At 47.1% G+C, this 17,546-nt stretch overlaps 2 protein-coding genes across 3 annotated transcripts; one reads left to right on the plus strand and one right to left on the minus strand.

The window, feature by feature from the left end:
* Window positions 1-306: 306 nt before the first annotated feature.
* LOC135387714 (endothelin-converting enzyme 1-like) lies at window positions 307-2,379 on the minus strand. The gene has a single exon (XM_064616812.1). It carries the CDS (start codon window positions 2,377-2,379, stop codon window positions 307-309), a length of 2,073 nt encoding a protein of 690 aa, XP_064472882.1.
* A 5,718-nt stretch (window positions 2,380-8,097) lies between these two features.
* Window positions 8,098-16,353, plus strand: LOC135389832 (galactoside alpha-(1,2)-fucosyltransferase 2-like). 2 transcript variants are annotated; one of them, XM_064619867.1, is made up of 3 exons: window positions 8,098-8,268; window positions 12,965-13,124; window positions 14,245-16,353. In XM_064619867.1, exons 2-3 carry the CDS (start codon window positions 12,965-12,967, stop codon window positions 15,141-15,143), a joined length of 1,059 nt encoding a protein of 352 aa, XP_064475937.1. In that variant the 5' UTR covers window positions 8,098-8,268; the 3' UTR covers window positions 15,144-16,353. The 2 variants fall into 2 exon arrangements, with proteins under 2 accessions (XP_064475937.1, XP_064475938.1); XM_064619868.1 differs by lacking the exon at window positions 8,098-8,268 and adding an exon at window positions 9,001-9,122.
* Window positions 16,354-17,546: the final 1,193 nt, after the last annotated feature.

The raw sequence follows: 17,546 nt of genomic DNA on the forward strand, positions 1-17,546 counted from the left end.
CAGCGCTTTTACACAACGGTCGTTCTTCGAAGTTATCGCCAACATATGGCTACCATTCTTGTAGTCCGAACAGGAGCGCTGGAGCATTCTGCCCATGCAAGTTTTGAAGAACGGCGACGTCATACGTATGGAAGAATATGGCACCACTTCCGAAACTACGAAACTACCTCGAGGAGGGTGGGGGGGACTAGTAACTCGCTACTGTAGCAAACATTGTGTGTACCATGTGACAACGTCACTGAATGTTAGAAGAACCACAAGGTGACACGAACCGCTTTTCAAAATAATCTTCATTACTAAGTTGAATCAGGTAGGAGCCCAAGGATCGCTGCACGAACCTCTAGATGCCAATACGTTACAGCGAAAGGCCTCGTGGAACATCTTGGTGTTGGTAGCACTGAGGGTCGCCCGTACGTGCGGCAATTCACCATCCCATATGCGCGTTCTGTCTTCCCCGCAAAACTTGAAACCCGCGCTCACAAATAATAGCTGCTCGGGCGTGTAGCCCAACAAGCCACTGCCTTTGTTCTTGAGGCTTTTAAAGGCGAGCGCAGTCCTCGATAAACCTGTACTGTCAGCGAATATTCGGCGCCACTTAGCCCCGGCCAACGCCTTGCTACCACCTTTGGCCAGGGCAATTTCCGTATGCAGACATTCGTAATAGGCCTTGATGCGTGGCGTTTCTATAGCCTCGTCGTACAGTGGCTTGTACTCTCCCGTGCTGGTGACTGAGCTCGCAATGGGATCGAAGGCCTTCATCGTGGCGGCGCTGACATCGTGCCCAATACCGCCATAGCCCACAGATAGGGGAAGGTCGTGGCTGATGAAGGGTGCTTGTAGCAGTACGCCAGGTACATACAGCACGTGTGCAGCCAGCAAGTACTCGCTTTCTCGCTGAATAGTGTGCACTTCGATTTCCTGTCTCCTGGTCGCATCGGCGGACGCAGCCAGCAGTTCTTTCATGCGGTCCATCTTGAGGCGACCCGCCTTGAGGTAATCTTCTATGAACGCCCTGTTGAATGGTGGTAAAAACGAATACATATCTTCGATGGTCCTCATCTCTGCGAGGCGAGAGGGCAACCCTACTACGGCAACGAGTGTTGCCAAGCGTTCCTTGGCACTCGTCAGAGTTGCAGTGTCTTGGATCTTGTCAAACGTTTTTAGTATTGCGTTGCGAACATTGCCCATTATGTCCCGCGTCATATTCACAGATCTGCCGTCAAGAACGTCGTCGTACAGGGTTCTCGCCACGGCGAACGGAGCGAGCGTGTCCATAAAGTTGAGACAAGAGGTGCTATGCTCGGCACTTAAAGTCGCAGGTTCTACAAACTTGTGTGTCGAACTTGTGTCTTTGGTATTGAACCTATCGTCCATGCACTGGTATACGGGGAGGGAGAACGCTGCGGAGAGTCTCGTTACCAAATTGAATCCAACAGCTAGCATCACGTCCTCGAGTTTGCCCTTGAATTGGATTATGACGTGTCGTAGCAAAGGCACTACACCGCCATCGACCAGTACTTCGTCGTTTCCAGATACACGGACTTTGTCAGGAAGATGGTTGTTGATGGTGTCTACCCAATGAGCGTATCCAATCGTAGGAGTGACGTTCTTGAAATCCGCTATCTTCACGTAGATCACCTCGTATTCCGTATCGCTCAGGCGATTTGCCGACGTGACACTATCCCAGAACGACGTTATCTTCTTGTCCATACCGGATACGTACGAGTCTGGCTTAAACGCTGTAATGCATGCCTCGATATTAACTTGACGGATGTCTGATCCGGGTTCGTAGTCCTCTTGAAGGAATCCTTTCGATCGCGACAAGGCCAGCGCGTAATTCTTGTCCGTGCGGAAGTACGGCAACACGAGCAGCCTGAACAAGGTCGCTATGCCGTAATCCAAGGTTAGTCCCACTAAGAATTCCAGAAAATCGAAGTCCTTCCGCAGCTGCAAGCTCGGCCACTCATAATGGTACTTGGCAAATAGGTCGTTGACTGTACGCACATTGTGCTCCTTGTTAGAGTAGACTTGGACGCATTGCTGGAAGCCGACAGCTATTCTATCCAGGACAGATACGGTACTGTCTCGCTGTTTGACAAGTTCCGCCACGAGCGTGTACCGGGACCGTACAGACAGGAGATGCCGCTGGTCTTGAAAACCCGGATACAAGAAAGGCCAGTTTTTACAGACGTGAGCGTACAGGCCGTCGCAGGGTTCGTCTTGTTTGCTTATACTGTAGCCCAACTCGCCATCGTAGTCCGTGCATTTCGAGGGGTGGAAACAAAATGGAAATGTGTTGTTTGCCCAAACCTCGATGGACAGTAGTACGGCGTAGTACACAGTGGATGAGGTCACCAGCAGTACAACGTAGATCTGCATGGTTGCTGCTACCAAAGCTCCCTCCTCCTGTGGTTATCGAGACGCCAAGAAACCGTCAGCGCAGAAGACCTGTAGTTATGGAACGCGATCCTTTTGGGTCGTGGGAACGCGCGAGTGCGAGCAACGACGATAATGACGATGCGGATAAATGGATGTGGCGCAGGTGGTGATGGCGATGGTCATGGAACTGCTTGCCATAGCCGGTCATGCTCAGGCGGTCGACGTCACGTCTATCGAAGGACTGGACGTGCGTCCAGGGCAGACTTCAAAGGGTACTGTGCCGATATTCGTCTCGAAGCGTCGGAGGAAAACCCATGGAAAACAACCATACAGCACAGTCGTTGTCTGGATTCTAACCCGTGTCACTGGGCCATGGCACAGGACGTTCCCTTTGTAAGCAAACCTTTTGTTGTACTTGTGCGTTGCTATACCGTGACCCCCTCTACTGAGCCACATCATGCATGAGATCCGGCGCGGTGTCACAACGCGACTGGTGACGTCGAGAGGGTGCACTGAGACGCGGCGCTTGCCGTTACGTCTAGCCGTCGGAAAGGCCCTTCTGGGCAGTTCCTTGGAGGACACGTCTCTTTTCAATGAGGGCCGTAGCAGGCCCACATAGCTGCTCATTTGCCGCGGCCGCATGAATGCGACAGAGGCGTATCGTATCGAGTTATCGATTCTTCCTCGCACCTTTCCCGACCCGGGGGATTGGTTGATATGTGGCCCTGTCGGAGATGATTTGCTGCGATAAGTCGATACGATATACTGTTTTGTCGGATTGATGTCAACGCCACTATAGAGTCCATAGTTTGAGATAACGGAGTTGGAGTTAGGAAAGAAAAATATGGATATGGTGGCTCCTATAAAACACGGGAGCCGGCTACTTCCAGAAAACACTTGAAAGTAAAAAAATCAGCGAGTCAAAAAAGTTTGAGGTGGTGGTGACGGTGATCGGTGGTAACGCTGGGCATGCGACCCAATGAATACGAGTTACGATGCCTACCATTGCGCCAATCAAGAGCCTCGCCGTTTGAGTCGCCTTTCGGATGGTCTTGGATACCATCGTCTTCTATTGAATTACACGCCTGACGCAAGATATTCCGTATTTTGCAGATTTTCGCCACTCAAAATGTACGTGTATTTCATATCTATCTACTATAAAAGTCTGACAGATAGTACCTTGACGGCGCGTACGGAGCTGTACGCGTTGCGTTATTTGACACACTTCAGCTAGACCAAGTTCGAACTTGAAACACACACACACACACACACACACACACACATAATGAACTCCTAGAAGCGAGGTGCAACTGATGCAGGTGAGTTGCTGGCCTCACACTGGTGAAGCCAAAATCTCTCTCTTTTATTTTTTCTTAGAACCAAACCAAACCAAACCAAACCAAGCCAGGCTCGCATGAGTGCGTGCGATTTCACGATGAGCATCTTCTTTTGTTATGCACTAATCGTTTCGTGCAGGCATAGTAGTAATCGATCGCACTAAATGCACTTTTTTTTGTTTGCAGTGCATCAAAGGCTACAACGAAACGGAAAGTGCTCGTGTCGCACGGAATCATGTCTTCGTTGTCGCTTCGACAACGCGACGGCGCTCGAAAGTAGTGTTCTTCGGGCTTCAGCTCGCCACATCGTTCCAGTTCAGGACTTGACAGACTGTTCGTGGGATGGCATTTCTGTCGGGAGACAGTATAAAACGGGGGAGAGTGACTTTAACACAGAAAAAAAAATCCGCGAACACATTTCTCTTTGATGACAATATCGGGCTGGCATAAACGGCATCGCCGGGATGCTGTGACTGCGACTCTGTTCGCAGGTGCCCGCGAAAGATTGCCAAGCCGAGTCTGAGAAAAATGGCGGATATAGTGGTGCGTTCAGAACGAGTGGCTGACTTCGTCGGGTCTGAAGACTTCGTCTTATGGCTTCGTCTTCGTCTCATGACTTCGTCGTGTTGCGCATTGAGAGACCAATGAAATAAGGCACAAATTGTTATCGTTTACTGTACTCCAATGTGTGAACCAATTTCGTTTCGTCAAATAGAGTGTAAGTGAATGCGGCTCTGGCCACGCTCTTCTTCATTTATTTAGCTATTTGAACTTCCGGGCAGCCCTGGGCACTCGTGAATGGTGTCTCGGAAATGGTTCTATAGAAGCCCTACCAGTCTTCCAACTTCCCAGAAAACGTCGGTACGTGCAGTTTGGGAAGGGCGACCGTTCGAATAGATTGCACATGGCTGGTCATGTCACTGGAGGCATCGTGAGAAGGCGCTCGGGGAAGTCGCTTCCGGAGCTCTCCAGAAGGCAACACGGTAAGGTATCCATGGTAAATGTACATCATGCAAAGCAGTGATGGTCAGTAGATAAACTACCTGATTGTAGTTAAAAAGTAGTTATGAACTACTTGCAGAACCTGTAGTGGCAACTACTAGTTAAACTACTATTTCGAGTAGTTAACTACAGTACTTAGATTACTGCAGGCGCCAACTACTTCCGGTTTTGCCGCAAGCTTCACGGCACGATTGTGCTTACGACTTTTACCTCGAGCTACTTGTTTGATGAGAAGGGAAGTGCAGAGCAATTGTGCCGTGCATGTGTACTAAATCTTCACTTTTATCGCTGCTTGTGATTCATATTTAGGTGTCCAAGAACGCTATAGAATGGGATTGGTGTTGATGAACAACGTGAAGTAGTTAGAGATGTAGTTAAAGCAGTAGTTTTAACTACCTCCACTGAAAAGTAGTTGAACTACTAGTTAAACTACTCGATTGCGAAGTAGTTAGTAGTTATAGTTAAACTACTGTAGAGCTAGTTAGTGGCCATCACTGATGTAAAGTACTCGGCAAAGTACTTCAAGTACTCATCAAGTACACTGACAGTTTAGTTGTTGTTACTTTGCATTTCACTGTTTGGTAGCTATTTTTTTTTTTTTTTTTTTTTGTAAAACACTAGCCAGGATTCTTGGCACAGTGTTATGAAGCGTGCCCTACCTGTGCCCTTTCTTTTTTTCTTAATAAACATATCCCCCCCCCTACCTGTGAATATTGGAACTGAATCAGATGGCATAACGTGCAGTTACACGTACGGGTTGGGACAAAAGTTTACGGAACACGCGAGCAGCGTACTTTTTCTTTCGTGCGGCGCCCTTGCGGCCGCCGGAAGCGGGTGAGTTCACTGTTTCGGAGGGGCGGAAGGGTGCGCTGTTAGCGACACGCAGCGGTAGCTTCCTCTTCCCCGGGCACACCGAAGCGACACCGAAACTATCACTGCAGGGATTTCCCTACACCCTCCCCCCACGGGGGTGTGCACCCTCCCTGCATTTTTGCAACCCCCCCCCCCCTGAAATGTCTCAGGTGACCCCACCCAGCTCGGTCACCAACACGTTCTGGTAGTGAGTCCGGCGCAGCAAATTACATACTCTACTGTCAAACTTGGGTTGTAGGACCACAGTCATGCAGATGATCGAACTATGCATTTGTCCAAAATCATTTGAAAGCGACTATTCAGTGAATATATTGCGCGCATATACGAGTAATAACGCTTGCGGGCACGCAAACTCAATGTGGACCGTCAGGAACCATTTGCGCCCAGCTCAATCAAGCGAGGTATTGTAAGGTTTTCACCGTTGGTTGCAAGGTGTTCATTGAGCTTCGTGAGACAAGGTGCTAGTCTCTTTTCTTTGTCGGTCGTGTGATTATGCATCTTAACGTTGAAATGCCGTTCATAATGAATCTGTATTCTAATGTACTGTGCTCTAACGTAATAACATGTACAAATAAACCGGGAAGGCTGTGCAGGTATGTCACCATTGTGCCACGATTCTCTCCGTGTCTAAGAAAAAGTTCCGTAAGCGGAATCTTCACCAAGAATACCCCCCCCCCCCCGCTCCCAAGCAGTGAATTTCTCTGGAAATCACTGTATCACTGTGTGTCGCTAAGAGGGCACCATTCCACCCCTCCTAAACAGTGAACTCACCCGCTTCCGGCAGCCACTATAGGGTGTCCCCACCGAAGAAACCGTACGTACGTCGCTATCGCGTGTTCCGTAAACTTTTGCCCCAAACCTGTACGGAGGCAATCGGATGTGCTGTGATTGTGCAGAATCGTCCAATTGTGCACAAATGTGCAGACTGTGCAGGTATGATACACTGACTTATCCTTGATCAGCCTTGATCAGAAGAGCGAAAGCAAGTATATATGATACACTTCTTCGCATTCCCTACTGCTTTCTGACATACAACATAATAATAATAATAATAATAATAATTATTATTATTATTATTATTATTATTATTATATTATTATTATATTATTATTATATTATTATTATATTATTATTATTATGTTTTATTGGCGCCCAAGTACGGTCATCACGACTCTAACGCCCCCTCAGACCCCCCCTCCCAAAATCTGTAGAACCCAACTTAACCTAACCTCACTAAAGTGAGGTGATTTAGCCCCCCTACCTTTCGCAAGATGACAAGTTTCGAATCCGTTAGGCTTAGCACCCCAGTGTTTCTCCAGCGCTACAAGCTAGTGCATCAGATCGGGTTGTTCAGATGCATATAAAATAACTTCGAGACCACAAATTCTTGTAATTCTTGTTTTTTTTAATATTCGCTATATGGTCTTCTCTCACTTCAGTGCATTATTTCTCTTCTGAACACTCCGGCTAATTAGAAAAAGCCATCAGCCGTCTACGGAATTACACCCTTGAATTGATGTTGAATTGACGTTAACGGGAGAACAGTCGCATCCTCTACTGTGCACCGCAAAATGGGGTATCATTGGGTACTTTTTAAGGCTCCTGAATGCTCGCGTAGCCTAATATTTATGCATCTTCCCGTTTACAAAATGCGTATGTCGTTTTCCGCGCTCGAAAGGAATGTCGCAGACTACATTGTTGGTGCACGAAACCCTCTTGTTTCTATATGAGCCACTTTGCAAGCGTTCTCTTTTGCTTAAGGCTGGTCTTTTAGTCATTAACCTTTTTTTTTTAAGCTGTTCAATGATATCCCCCAGGAGTACGCAACTTAGTCCCCCTTATTTCATCGGCTTCGTACCCCTAGGCAGTCTCGCCTAGTATTTCCCTCATCCCGATTGCTTCTTTTGTTTTTTGTTTTTTACAAACAAAAAGTACTAAATGTTCTCCATAATGAAGACTGAGACTGAAAAAAAAAACACGTACACAAGTCTCAAAATGTCCCATTATGGGATACCTTTTTTTATTAATTTTTTTCCTTTAGTACACTTGGAACGCTTTGATGGATATGCCACTCTCGACAGTGATGTCGAGTCAAATCTTGATCTCTTGACGTCGGCAACGTGCCCCTGAGCTTGAAGGCAAACCCCAAGAAACAAAGGCAACAAAAGACAAAACCCAAAGCGAACGGTACGAGGCTCAAACTAGCGATTTAAAATCGCAAAATTTCAGTACTGACAGGTACAGATAACTGTAAGAAACCAGAGACTGGCAGAAATCCAGCAAACCGGTAAGGAAGTATGAAGGGAATTGCCTGTCGTCTGCGAGGAAGCGAATATGACGCTTGATAACGAATCCAGTTGATCGGAGGCCGTCTATAGGATGTCTTACGATTTCGTTTTTGTTTTCAACCGAACTGAGCAGACAACAAGAGGTGTAGTACCCAGTTGGGGGAGGAAGAAGCTCTCTCTCTCTCTCTTGTTATTCAACCCTCGCATACTTCCCGATATCTCTGTCGCTCCCTTTTGCGTCCATGTATAATTGTTGCTTGTTCTTGTACGCATATTTTAAACTCGGAAAGCTTCAGTGTCATACTTTTGAGTGTTCTGCAGCCATCTCGGACTTGATGAACCGTATACCCGCTCTGCCATGATTTGCGCCTTAGCGGGAATATTGTACAGTTAAGTACTACTATATTCTACGCGCTATGTATACAGGGTGTTTGCTCTAACGTGTCCAGAAATTATACTTAAAGCGAGCGATAAAAGAAAAGCAAGTGGTACTTTTCTGCTACTCGAGTAAGAAACTTGAGGTACTGCGATAGTAGCACCTGTTTCTTAGTCAAGTAGCTGAAAAGTAGCGCTCGTTTCTCGATCTTTTATCACTCGCTTTAACTAAAATTTCTGGACACGTTAGAGCAAACACCCTGTATAATATTATTGTGTCTTGTACGTTGTACAATTATACTGTCTTATTTCTTGTATCATTATTGTGTATTGTAGTTTATGTATTATATTTAAGGCTCCGGGATTTCGGGTTTTACTTTTTGGCATATTCGGATGGCGTTCTTCGGAGTTTTTTTTTTTTTTTTCCGAGAACTCGGAGTGTTTCATTTTTCTTCTTTTCTTTTGTTGTATGTGTGTGCAGTTGAGTTGGAATTGGCTGTTTATTTCAATAATGAACAAGGGTATAAATACCGAACAGAACACGTGCAGACCCATAGTAGTCTGCTAGTAGTGGGTCTGCTACTATAATTGACATTAGCAATTTTACGAAAGCTAAAGCGGTTCTAAAGGCGTTGGTGTTTAGAGCGTGGCGTGCGTCTCATAGGCTGCCGGAAGCAGACCTGTATATCCTGTACTCAATGCTCATTGTTTCAAATACACTGGCAACGCAACGCAGGAAGAATAACCAGTGCGCGTTGTTCCGCGATGCGCGACGATTGTGATCAACGCCGTTATGTGAAGTTTCGTGTCAAAATGGCGAATGGATGTGTCGTAATGAGGAAATCTCCCATCTGCCAATGAAGACAACGTATGAATTTTCTTTTTCTAATACTCTCTCGCTATAGAAACCGTGTCTTTTGTACGGAATAGCATTGTGGAACGTACAATAGAAGAGTTGAACTTGATAATCACATAACGGCGTTATTACAACCGTCCCAGGACTGCTCCCTATAGCTTCTCTTGCGCACGCAAATGGAATCTGATCCACATTGCTCCGCTCGCAGTTGGTACAAGGTTGGTATACCTTGGTCGGTACTTGGTAGGCCTTCTCGCGGTGACTGCGTTACCCTCCATTTTGTAAAGTTTGGTTTTTGGAGCGTTGGCTATAATGTGTGTGTTTGATCCGTCGGTGCGCTGATTATGTTCCTGCTACCTTGTAGATGACGGTATTAGCGAGAGCTTCCGCTACAACAGAATATGCCTATGGTACGTGTCCCGGCGAGTTTTATCCCTACCACGACCTACTACATTATGGCGACCACGTCATACGGACCCCTTCCCAGCGCCGCATTTGGAGGCCAGCGGTGGCGCTACTCATCGGCACGGTTATTGCTTCCTCAATTTCTACAGTACTCTCTACTTTAGCTTACCTCAGGATTTCTGTACAAGCGGATGGATGTCCCACGAGCGATGCTTCTTTTTGAAGTTGATTTTCATCGTCGTTCTACGCGTTTTCATAGGAACTGTTGGTGTCGTCTGCAACGGTAATCGCGCGTCCGCTTCTGCGCGTTGCTGTCGTCTGCTACGGTAATTGTGCGTCCGCTTCTGCGTGTTCAAAATTCAAATTCCCATTATCCAATCGTGATGCAGATCTCGCGGGCCGATGAGTAGCGCCCCCAGCGGATCGTGCTCCTCATTGGGTTTGCCGATTATGACATGGTCGCTATAATCTAGTAGGTCTCAGCCAAGTCGAAGCTCTCCTCGTATCGCGTTGACTGGACACGGAAGTGCGGACAGGGACATGTTCCCGGAATACATTTCCTTTGACAACTGGCATGAGTCAAAACATGAGACGAGGAAGATCATATTTCCTCAATTTTTTATTTGTGTGCTCTTCCTGGGTCTCTCTCACGACCTGGGAGCTGCCACGTTCCCGACGTTTTGGGGAGACGTGTTTCTGGCAATTCTCATATTTGTTCTCAAAACCATGGAAGATTGCGTTCAAGGAAAAAAACGTTACGGGTGATGTAATTCCACACTGCATATTTACAGTCGCTTTCAAGTTATGTGTGACCTTTCTCACACTCTTCACAGCATGTCGGCAGCAAAGTGTGGGCACTGGATTTTTGGAGATCTCTTCAACCACAGCTGCCGTCGTGGCTGATGCTTCGTGAAAAAGAAAAAAAGAAAAACTGTGCCAGCGACGAGCACTCCGTCAGGAAGGGCATTTCCTATTCAGGGTTGTTGAAGTTACTTTTAGAAAGTATCTAAGTCACAGATACCTCGGTGGAAAACACACACACAGATCCGTACTGGATACTGCTATACTTTTCTCTTGTTGCCTCGGCAAATCCACCTACACTATGCTTGGGCTTACCTGATGTGTAATGCAACCTAACTGTAGTGAAACTTGAAACCTTTCTGAGTATTTTAACAGGCATCGCACTATCACTCTTAAAGTAATTTTTAACTCCCTGTTTTCTTTGTATAAGACTGTTACTACTCGAAAAAGGTAGCGCAATACCGATACGCGCTACCTGAGCAAAAAGTAACGAAACCCCGATACCGTTACACGTTCCTAAAAGTAGCGGAATACAGCTACCGTTACTCGTAAAAAGTAACGCGATATTTCATGCGCTACTTTTTAGGAGAGAAACGAACAACATCGTTGATGACGTACTTCAAACGTCTCAAAAAAATAAAATAAAATAATGTCTCGAAATAATAAAAACAAACAAAAAATAATAAAATCATATCTCAAAATAATAAATCACGTAGATCGCCCGAAGGCTGTAATTTGCGAGACCACTCTTACAGATTTACTGAAGCCGCTTGGGTAGATATCCCGTATATCTTTTTTCTGTTCCCCTAAAGCAAATAAAGCACAAAACAAGCTTAAAGCTAAAAAGGTCTACAGCGTTGTTACAAAAAGAACTGAGCTTACCTTAAGTTAGAGCTTAAGTTAGTGAACATACCTTGATGTGCTTTTTCAAATAGGCGATTTCAGATATTGCCCTTGTGCTCCGCACGGGGGCCCTCCGTCGCCCAAGTCACGCGCATCGCGCAATGCGTCGTGGGAAATGGTTTACATTCGTGCTCGTCTGCCTGTTGCTCGAAGGTGCGGGAGGTGAAGGAGAGAGAAAACCGAAACCGTTTGCGCTCTTCTTTTCTCTGACTCATGAAAACTAAATCCCAAGGTGCAGCGGGGCTTTCGCAACACGGCGCTCTCTGGTGGGCCATCCATGCAATTTCTGAAATCGTCTATTGGACTTCCTTGACGCACAGATAAGCTTTCCCACCGAGGCGCATAAAAGACATCTAAACACCACGCTACCGTTTTCTTTCTCCTCCATATACTCAAAGATGCTTGTGCTGTAGCAGGCCATGGTCCCTCCATTGCAGCGGACAGGAAATGGAAACGCTCAAGCACCTAAGCGTATGTGCTGCAATGTGGTGCATGAGGGTTCCATGACTTACAGCTAGCCGGGACGGCTCCACAATGCAGTAGGAGTGACCTCAGTTTGCGGACAACTCCAACCATACACCAACCAAGAAGGTTAATCCCAAATAGGGAACACGTGGAGGGCACAGCCTCTTTGTAAGATAACGACCTCTGTGCCCTCTTTTCGGGCTATGTGCCCGGTCTTCGGCAGGCAGAGTGCAGGCTTCGTGATAGATCGAAGTCGAGCTGTCGCGAACCTGCGATCGGGAAGTAGCGGTAGCGCTCAAAGATTGCGCTGCCGCAATTTTGCAACGGAAATACTTCTTACGCTACCTATTTAAAAAAAGGCGCGCGATCTCTACTCCGCTACCGAAACAAGTAACGGATACGGTAGCGCCGCTACTAGTATATATATATAACGGCGCTACGTACAACACTGATGTATAGAGACTCCAACAGACACTGAATTGAAATTGAATTGAAATTTATTTACCATGAGCTATTATGTACATGGAAGGCGGCAGGGAAAAAAGTTGCTTAAGCAACTTGGCAAGGCCCCAACGCCCTAATTTCAGCACCAGCAGCATGTGTTTATACGGACATTGTTCAACAAACTACCAACACTTGAAATAATTAAAAACCCACAAACGTCCTTGTACAATACTAAACCACAATAGAATGGTGCTACTTGCAGGTACTTAAAAACCTTTAGTGGCTGACACTAAATGTGAAATAATAAAGAAGAGAATTAACCGTATCAGTGCACTAATGATTGACGAAGAAGGTTCGAAGATAGATTTTGTCTAGTATGTTTGTTGTTGCGTTCTGATCGTTTAAGTATGTGTTGAGAACAGATGGCAGATTGAAACGGAGTGTTTGCCTGCCGCAGTTTGTACGGCAAAAGGGGACTTTTGCCGGGGACGGAGGCAGATGAGACCACTAGAACAGTTTTGTTGGATCTCTGATAGAGTTTCGAGGAACTTCTTGTATGTGTCATTTCTAAATTTGTATGCGCAAAGTAACATGTAAGGGAAAACATTGTGCGCTTTGATTATACCAAGTTCCTCAAAAACACCTTCAGTTGTGTGTAAGTACGGTATGTTCATGATACATTACATTAATGATCATCATCATTAATGATGTATCTGCGGCAGATGACTTTGTGCGAGCTAGCCAGTGTTCGGGGTAAGCATACAGTTAGACGTTGCTGAGCGGAGGTTTCAGTGCAACCTTTGCCTAAAATTCTTCCTCAAATACGTCTCTTTTAGATGCTGTCTGGCAAACTTTGCCTGCTCTATCTGCTAGCGGTCGGAATCATAATTTACATGGCTTACAACCTGACTACCCCAGCGTTCGACCTGCATGGTGTTGACCCTTACGAGGACACGACATGGCCACCAGGACCGGGCGATGCCACAGTAGCCAAAGGTACGGAACTGGATTGAAATTTGAATATCCTCGTGTTCGTTGCATGAAAAGCACGGCAGAAGGAGTCTTGAGCGTGCCTTCTTTACCATATACTCATGGGTGTCTTCATGCCCTCCCTCTGATATCGTACAACACCGATATGAGATAACACTAGACCACACTTCAAATGTAGACAGAGATAGTAAGTGAAGTCACGGAGCAGATAGCATTGTTTCACCGGATAGGATGAGACGTCCCATGTGGTTTCCTACTCGATCCAGGGTTGAATGGGAAAGACCATTAACGCGAAATGGACAGTCGCACTTTTTCACACGGGGACTAGGAACCTAAGTACCAACCTCGATACGCTCCTGGCGGCTTTTATAGGAATGTAAGGTAAAACGAGCCTTATGTCCGTGAGAGGTGATGACTGTCCTGATCAGAAAAGCTACCTGATTCATGTTTCAAGTTTACCGTAATTTCGCGCGTATTAGCCGCGGCTTACGCGCAAATTTTTTCTTTGGCCTGCGCTCTGCGGCTTATCTGATGAGCATTTTTCCGGGGTATTTTCCCCATGCCCCGGTTTTAACGAAAGGGCCAACAGTGTCTCGGGAACAGCACCACCCTGCCAATGCACGAACAATGCATAACAGGGGTGCCTTCACATTCGAGTAGACTGACCTTCCTGGTACGTTACCCCATGCAGCTTTAACGAAAGTGGTGACAGTGTCTTCTGGAAGGCCACTGACTCGTCGATCCATGAAACACACACGCAACAACGGCACAATCCCATCTTAATAGAACACTACAACTGTGCTATAGAACTGACCTCCTTGGTTACGCACCACGCCGATCCCAGAATTAATTTTATATCTGCACCACTGGTGTCCCGTAAAAATCAGTCGCGTGGTATTGCCCGCGGCTTATCTATCAGAAAATTTTCAAAATGTTGCTAACAACGGGTCCTGCGGCTTATCTGCGGTGCGGCTTATACGCGTGAAATTACGGTACCTTGTACTTTAAGAAAAGCTTAAAATCAGAGTCGAATCAATGAAAATGCTGCCTCCGGGGATTCTCTCCTGACGAACTCACGCTAGCTAGACAAGGCAGCCCTTCATACAACGCTGCATCCTCTCTTTAGGTGCCTGGACAACACACAACGGAGGGAGATTGGGAAACCAGATGGGTGGATATGCTGCCCTCTACGCGTTGGCTAAAGTGAACCAACGGCTGGCTTACGTCCATCCTGACATGCACATAGTCCTAACCAGATACTTCCGCATCACACTTCCAGTCATTGAGCGGAAAGCACTTCAGACGATGAACTGGACATTTTACACGCTAGAAGACAGAATGAACGAGCATTATGCTCATATTCATGACCCGTATGTCTGGTTCCAAGGCTTCCCCTGTTCCTGGACCTTCTACCACAGCATTCGCGAAGAAATCGTTAAGGAGTTCACGTTCCACGAACACATCAGAGACAAGGCTTGGAAAACACTGCAAGGGCTCAGAGGAAATAGAACAACTCAGCCCGTATTCGTCGGAATCCACGTCAGACGCGGCGACTACGTACGCGTCATGCATGAACGGTACAGGGGCGTCGTAGCAGACAAGACTTACTTCCAGAGAGCCACGGGTTATTTTAGGTCACGTTACAAGGAGTTGATATTCGTTGTGGTCAGCAGCGATATCGCGTGGTGCAAAGAAAACATCGACGCTTCGTTGGGTGACATCTACTTCCCTGGAGACGGGGACGAAATATTTCCTGGCGACGATTTGGCTCTGCTCGTCCAATGTAACCACACCATAGTGACACTCGGGACGTTCGGCTACTGGGCAGGCTATTTAGCCGGTGGGGAAGTCGTCTACTTGGCTAACTTCACGCTCCCTGACTCACCGATGTTGAATTTCTTTTTTCCACCTGCCGCGTATCTACCAGAGTGGGTCGGTATTGAGGCCGACCTCTCCCCGGTTCTAAGGCGGAATGCGGAGGTGGGCAGTGATAACACTTTGTTTAATATTTCTGTAATACTTTAAGTATTTGTACTTGTGTTATAATAGTAGGCATGCTGTTAGTTGAATTCGTTTAAAGCGTAAGCCACGTTGGGGATCACGGACCAAGCGAGTGTCCGTTGTGGATGGTCAGAATAGCCACGCCGTCGCAGGAACGCGGGTGGAGTTCCATTGAGTGAAAGGGACTTGGAAGCTACGTTTGGAAACCGTTGCATGTGGATTGCGACTAGGGAAAATGGGACAGGTAGTGCGTGTAAAGCAGAGATCCCCGTGCGGGATCCCCACGGGATGAAACCAGCGAACGCAGGAAACAGGAGCACCTTTCCTCAGGTAGAAGACAAGTGAAAGTGGTTTGTACGGGAAGCCAGCGGCACTGCTCCGCAGTCCATGAACCGTCGTCGGCTTTTAATCTTTGTGAAGGTACGTGTTGTGCCCAAGCGGGGAATCAAGAAGTTTGTGCAGGGTGCTGCGCGCGTGGTTGAAGGGTTTCAACAAGTGTTGTGTGTAGTGTTGCGACTCAGCGAACCACGCGGTTGTGTTGCCACGTGCAGCTCAGACTTGGCCTATACTCCAAGGCACCATCGTCCAGACATCGTGTATTCGTACGAGCGACATTCCCCCAGGAGCGGAAGATGCGAAAAGTGCCATAGCTTTCTGCTGTCACGTGATTCTGAGCGCTCAACGTCGTGTCTTCACGTACACTGCTAACCGTGGGGAATATCCTGCTACACAGCCACAAGATATTCCGTAGCAGATGACAGGAAAAACACGCTGACGGCGTCGTCTGCCAAGTGTCGTCTGCTAAACGCGGAGTCCGCCACTCCCGATATTCTGCACCGTGTGAATGCTCAACAAAACACGGGACGGAACTTCCGCTCTGTAAGCAGTGTTTCCGCTTCTTCTTCCACTAGAATATTCCGTGAGGTTGTCGCTCGTGTGAATACATGGACACACCCTATATTTCTGGAGCATTATGTCTACGAACAGGGATACGTCACTCATTCTTCCCGCCGACCGTAGACGGACCTTGGCAGCCGAACAAAAGAGCCGTGGCCTTCTTCCTATGTGATATAGTTGACCGGACCTGACGCACGAACGGTACTGTCATTATGTATAAGTGACGTCAGTTTCCGGTCTGTTTGTATAAAAGCGCTGGGCTTCATCAGCTCCTTGTCTGTTCCCTTCGCAATCTCGAACATGTAAATAAATCTCTGTTGTTGTTGCTGTTGTTGGAGACGGGCCCCTGCCTGACTACCTCCGCTACGCTACCGTATGGATCCCGCATTACGAGAACTGGTTGGCAGCACTGGGATGGGCTCCGCAGGGCCGTAACTTCTTGCATGGGTGAGTCTTCTGTATTTTCCACTCAAATTATAGCCAGACTGTGAGTATAGTCAGTAGGCAAAAATAGGATAGGTGTCTCCGTAGGAAGCGCTGAAGTATTAACGCGCTACTAAAAAGTCCTAAAAGGGCCTAAAGGGAAATTGACAATCAGGGGAGAATCATGGATATCAACAGGTTACGAGAATTAGATTTGCGCACTTTTGCTCGAGGAATTGGCAGGTAGTGCAGGGCACGTGAAACGGAAGCCCAAGATCATGGAGCTCATTCAGGGCTCTGATGGTGAAGAAATCATAGAATGTTGGGAGTTAATCCTGGAGAAGAAATAGGAGGAGGAAAATGGCGAGACGGGAACGCCTCGAAAGGGAAAAGTGAGAATTGGCAGCTGGGACTCGAAAAAGACAGCTCCGCTTCTGACACGAGCCGCGGCAGAGACAACGACAGACTAAAGGTGAAAGACCTCCTGCAGCCTCTCAAAATCGGAGAGGATATTGGCCTGTTCCTCGTCAACTTCGAGAGAACTTGAAAAAAGGTTGATTCGATCGAGAAACATGGTTCCACAAACATCTTTGCTCCCATGCGAGGACGCAGACGCCATTGCCCGGCTTAGCAAAGAGGACGCAGGGGACTACGACAAAACTAAAGCCGCAAAAAAAAAAAAAAGTCTTTCTACGGAAGTCTTTCGGCAACGCTTCCGCACAAGCGAAAAGTAAACGGCCAAATCGTACTCCGAATTCGCATACAGCCTCAAGGCAAACTTGTTAGAGTGGCTCAAAAGTGCGGAGGTTTTTTGTATAACCACGATAAAGTTGTAGAGTACGTGGCCCTTGAGCAGTTCTACCAATGGCTTCCAGAGACCAGAAGGCCGCAGAGCTTGCTGAGGAGCACACGTCGCGTCGAAATCTTCAGGACGTCAACTCTGAAGTGTTCAGTGACGAAATGAAAGGAACGGAGAAAGTGGAATCGGTTCCCACGCAGGCGCATTGCGAGAAATCGGGTCAACGAGACGGCAAGGGATTACGCAAATGGGTTAGCCGCCTCAAAACTCGAGAAGAATAGAAAGATTAGTCCAGAAAGCACAAAACA

The sequence above is a fragment of the Ornithodoros turicata genome, chromosome 3 (assembly GCF_037126465.1).
Source record: "Ornithodoros turicata isolate Travis chromosome 3, ASM3712646v1, whole genome shotgun sequence".
In the NCBI taxonomy this organism is placed as follows: Eukaryota; Metazoa; Arthropoda; class Arachnida; order Ixodida; family Argasidae; genus Ornithodoros; species Ornithodoros turicata.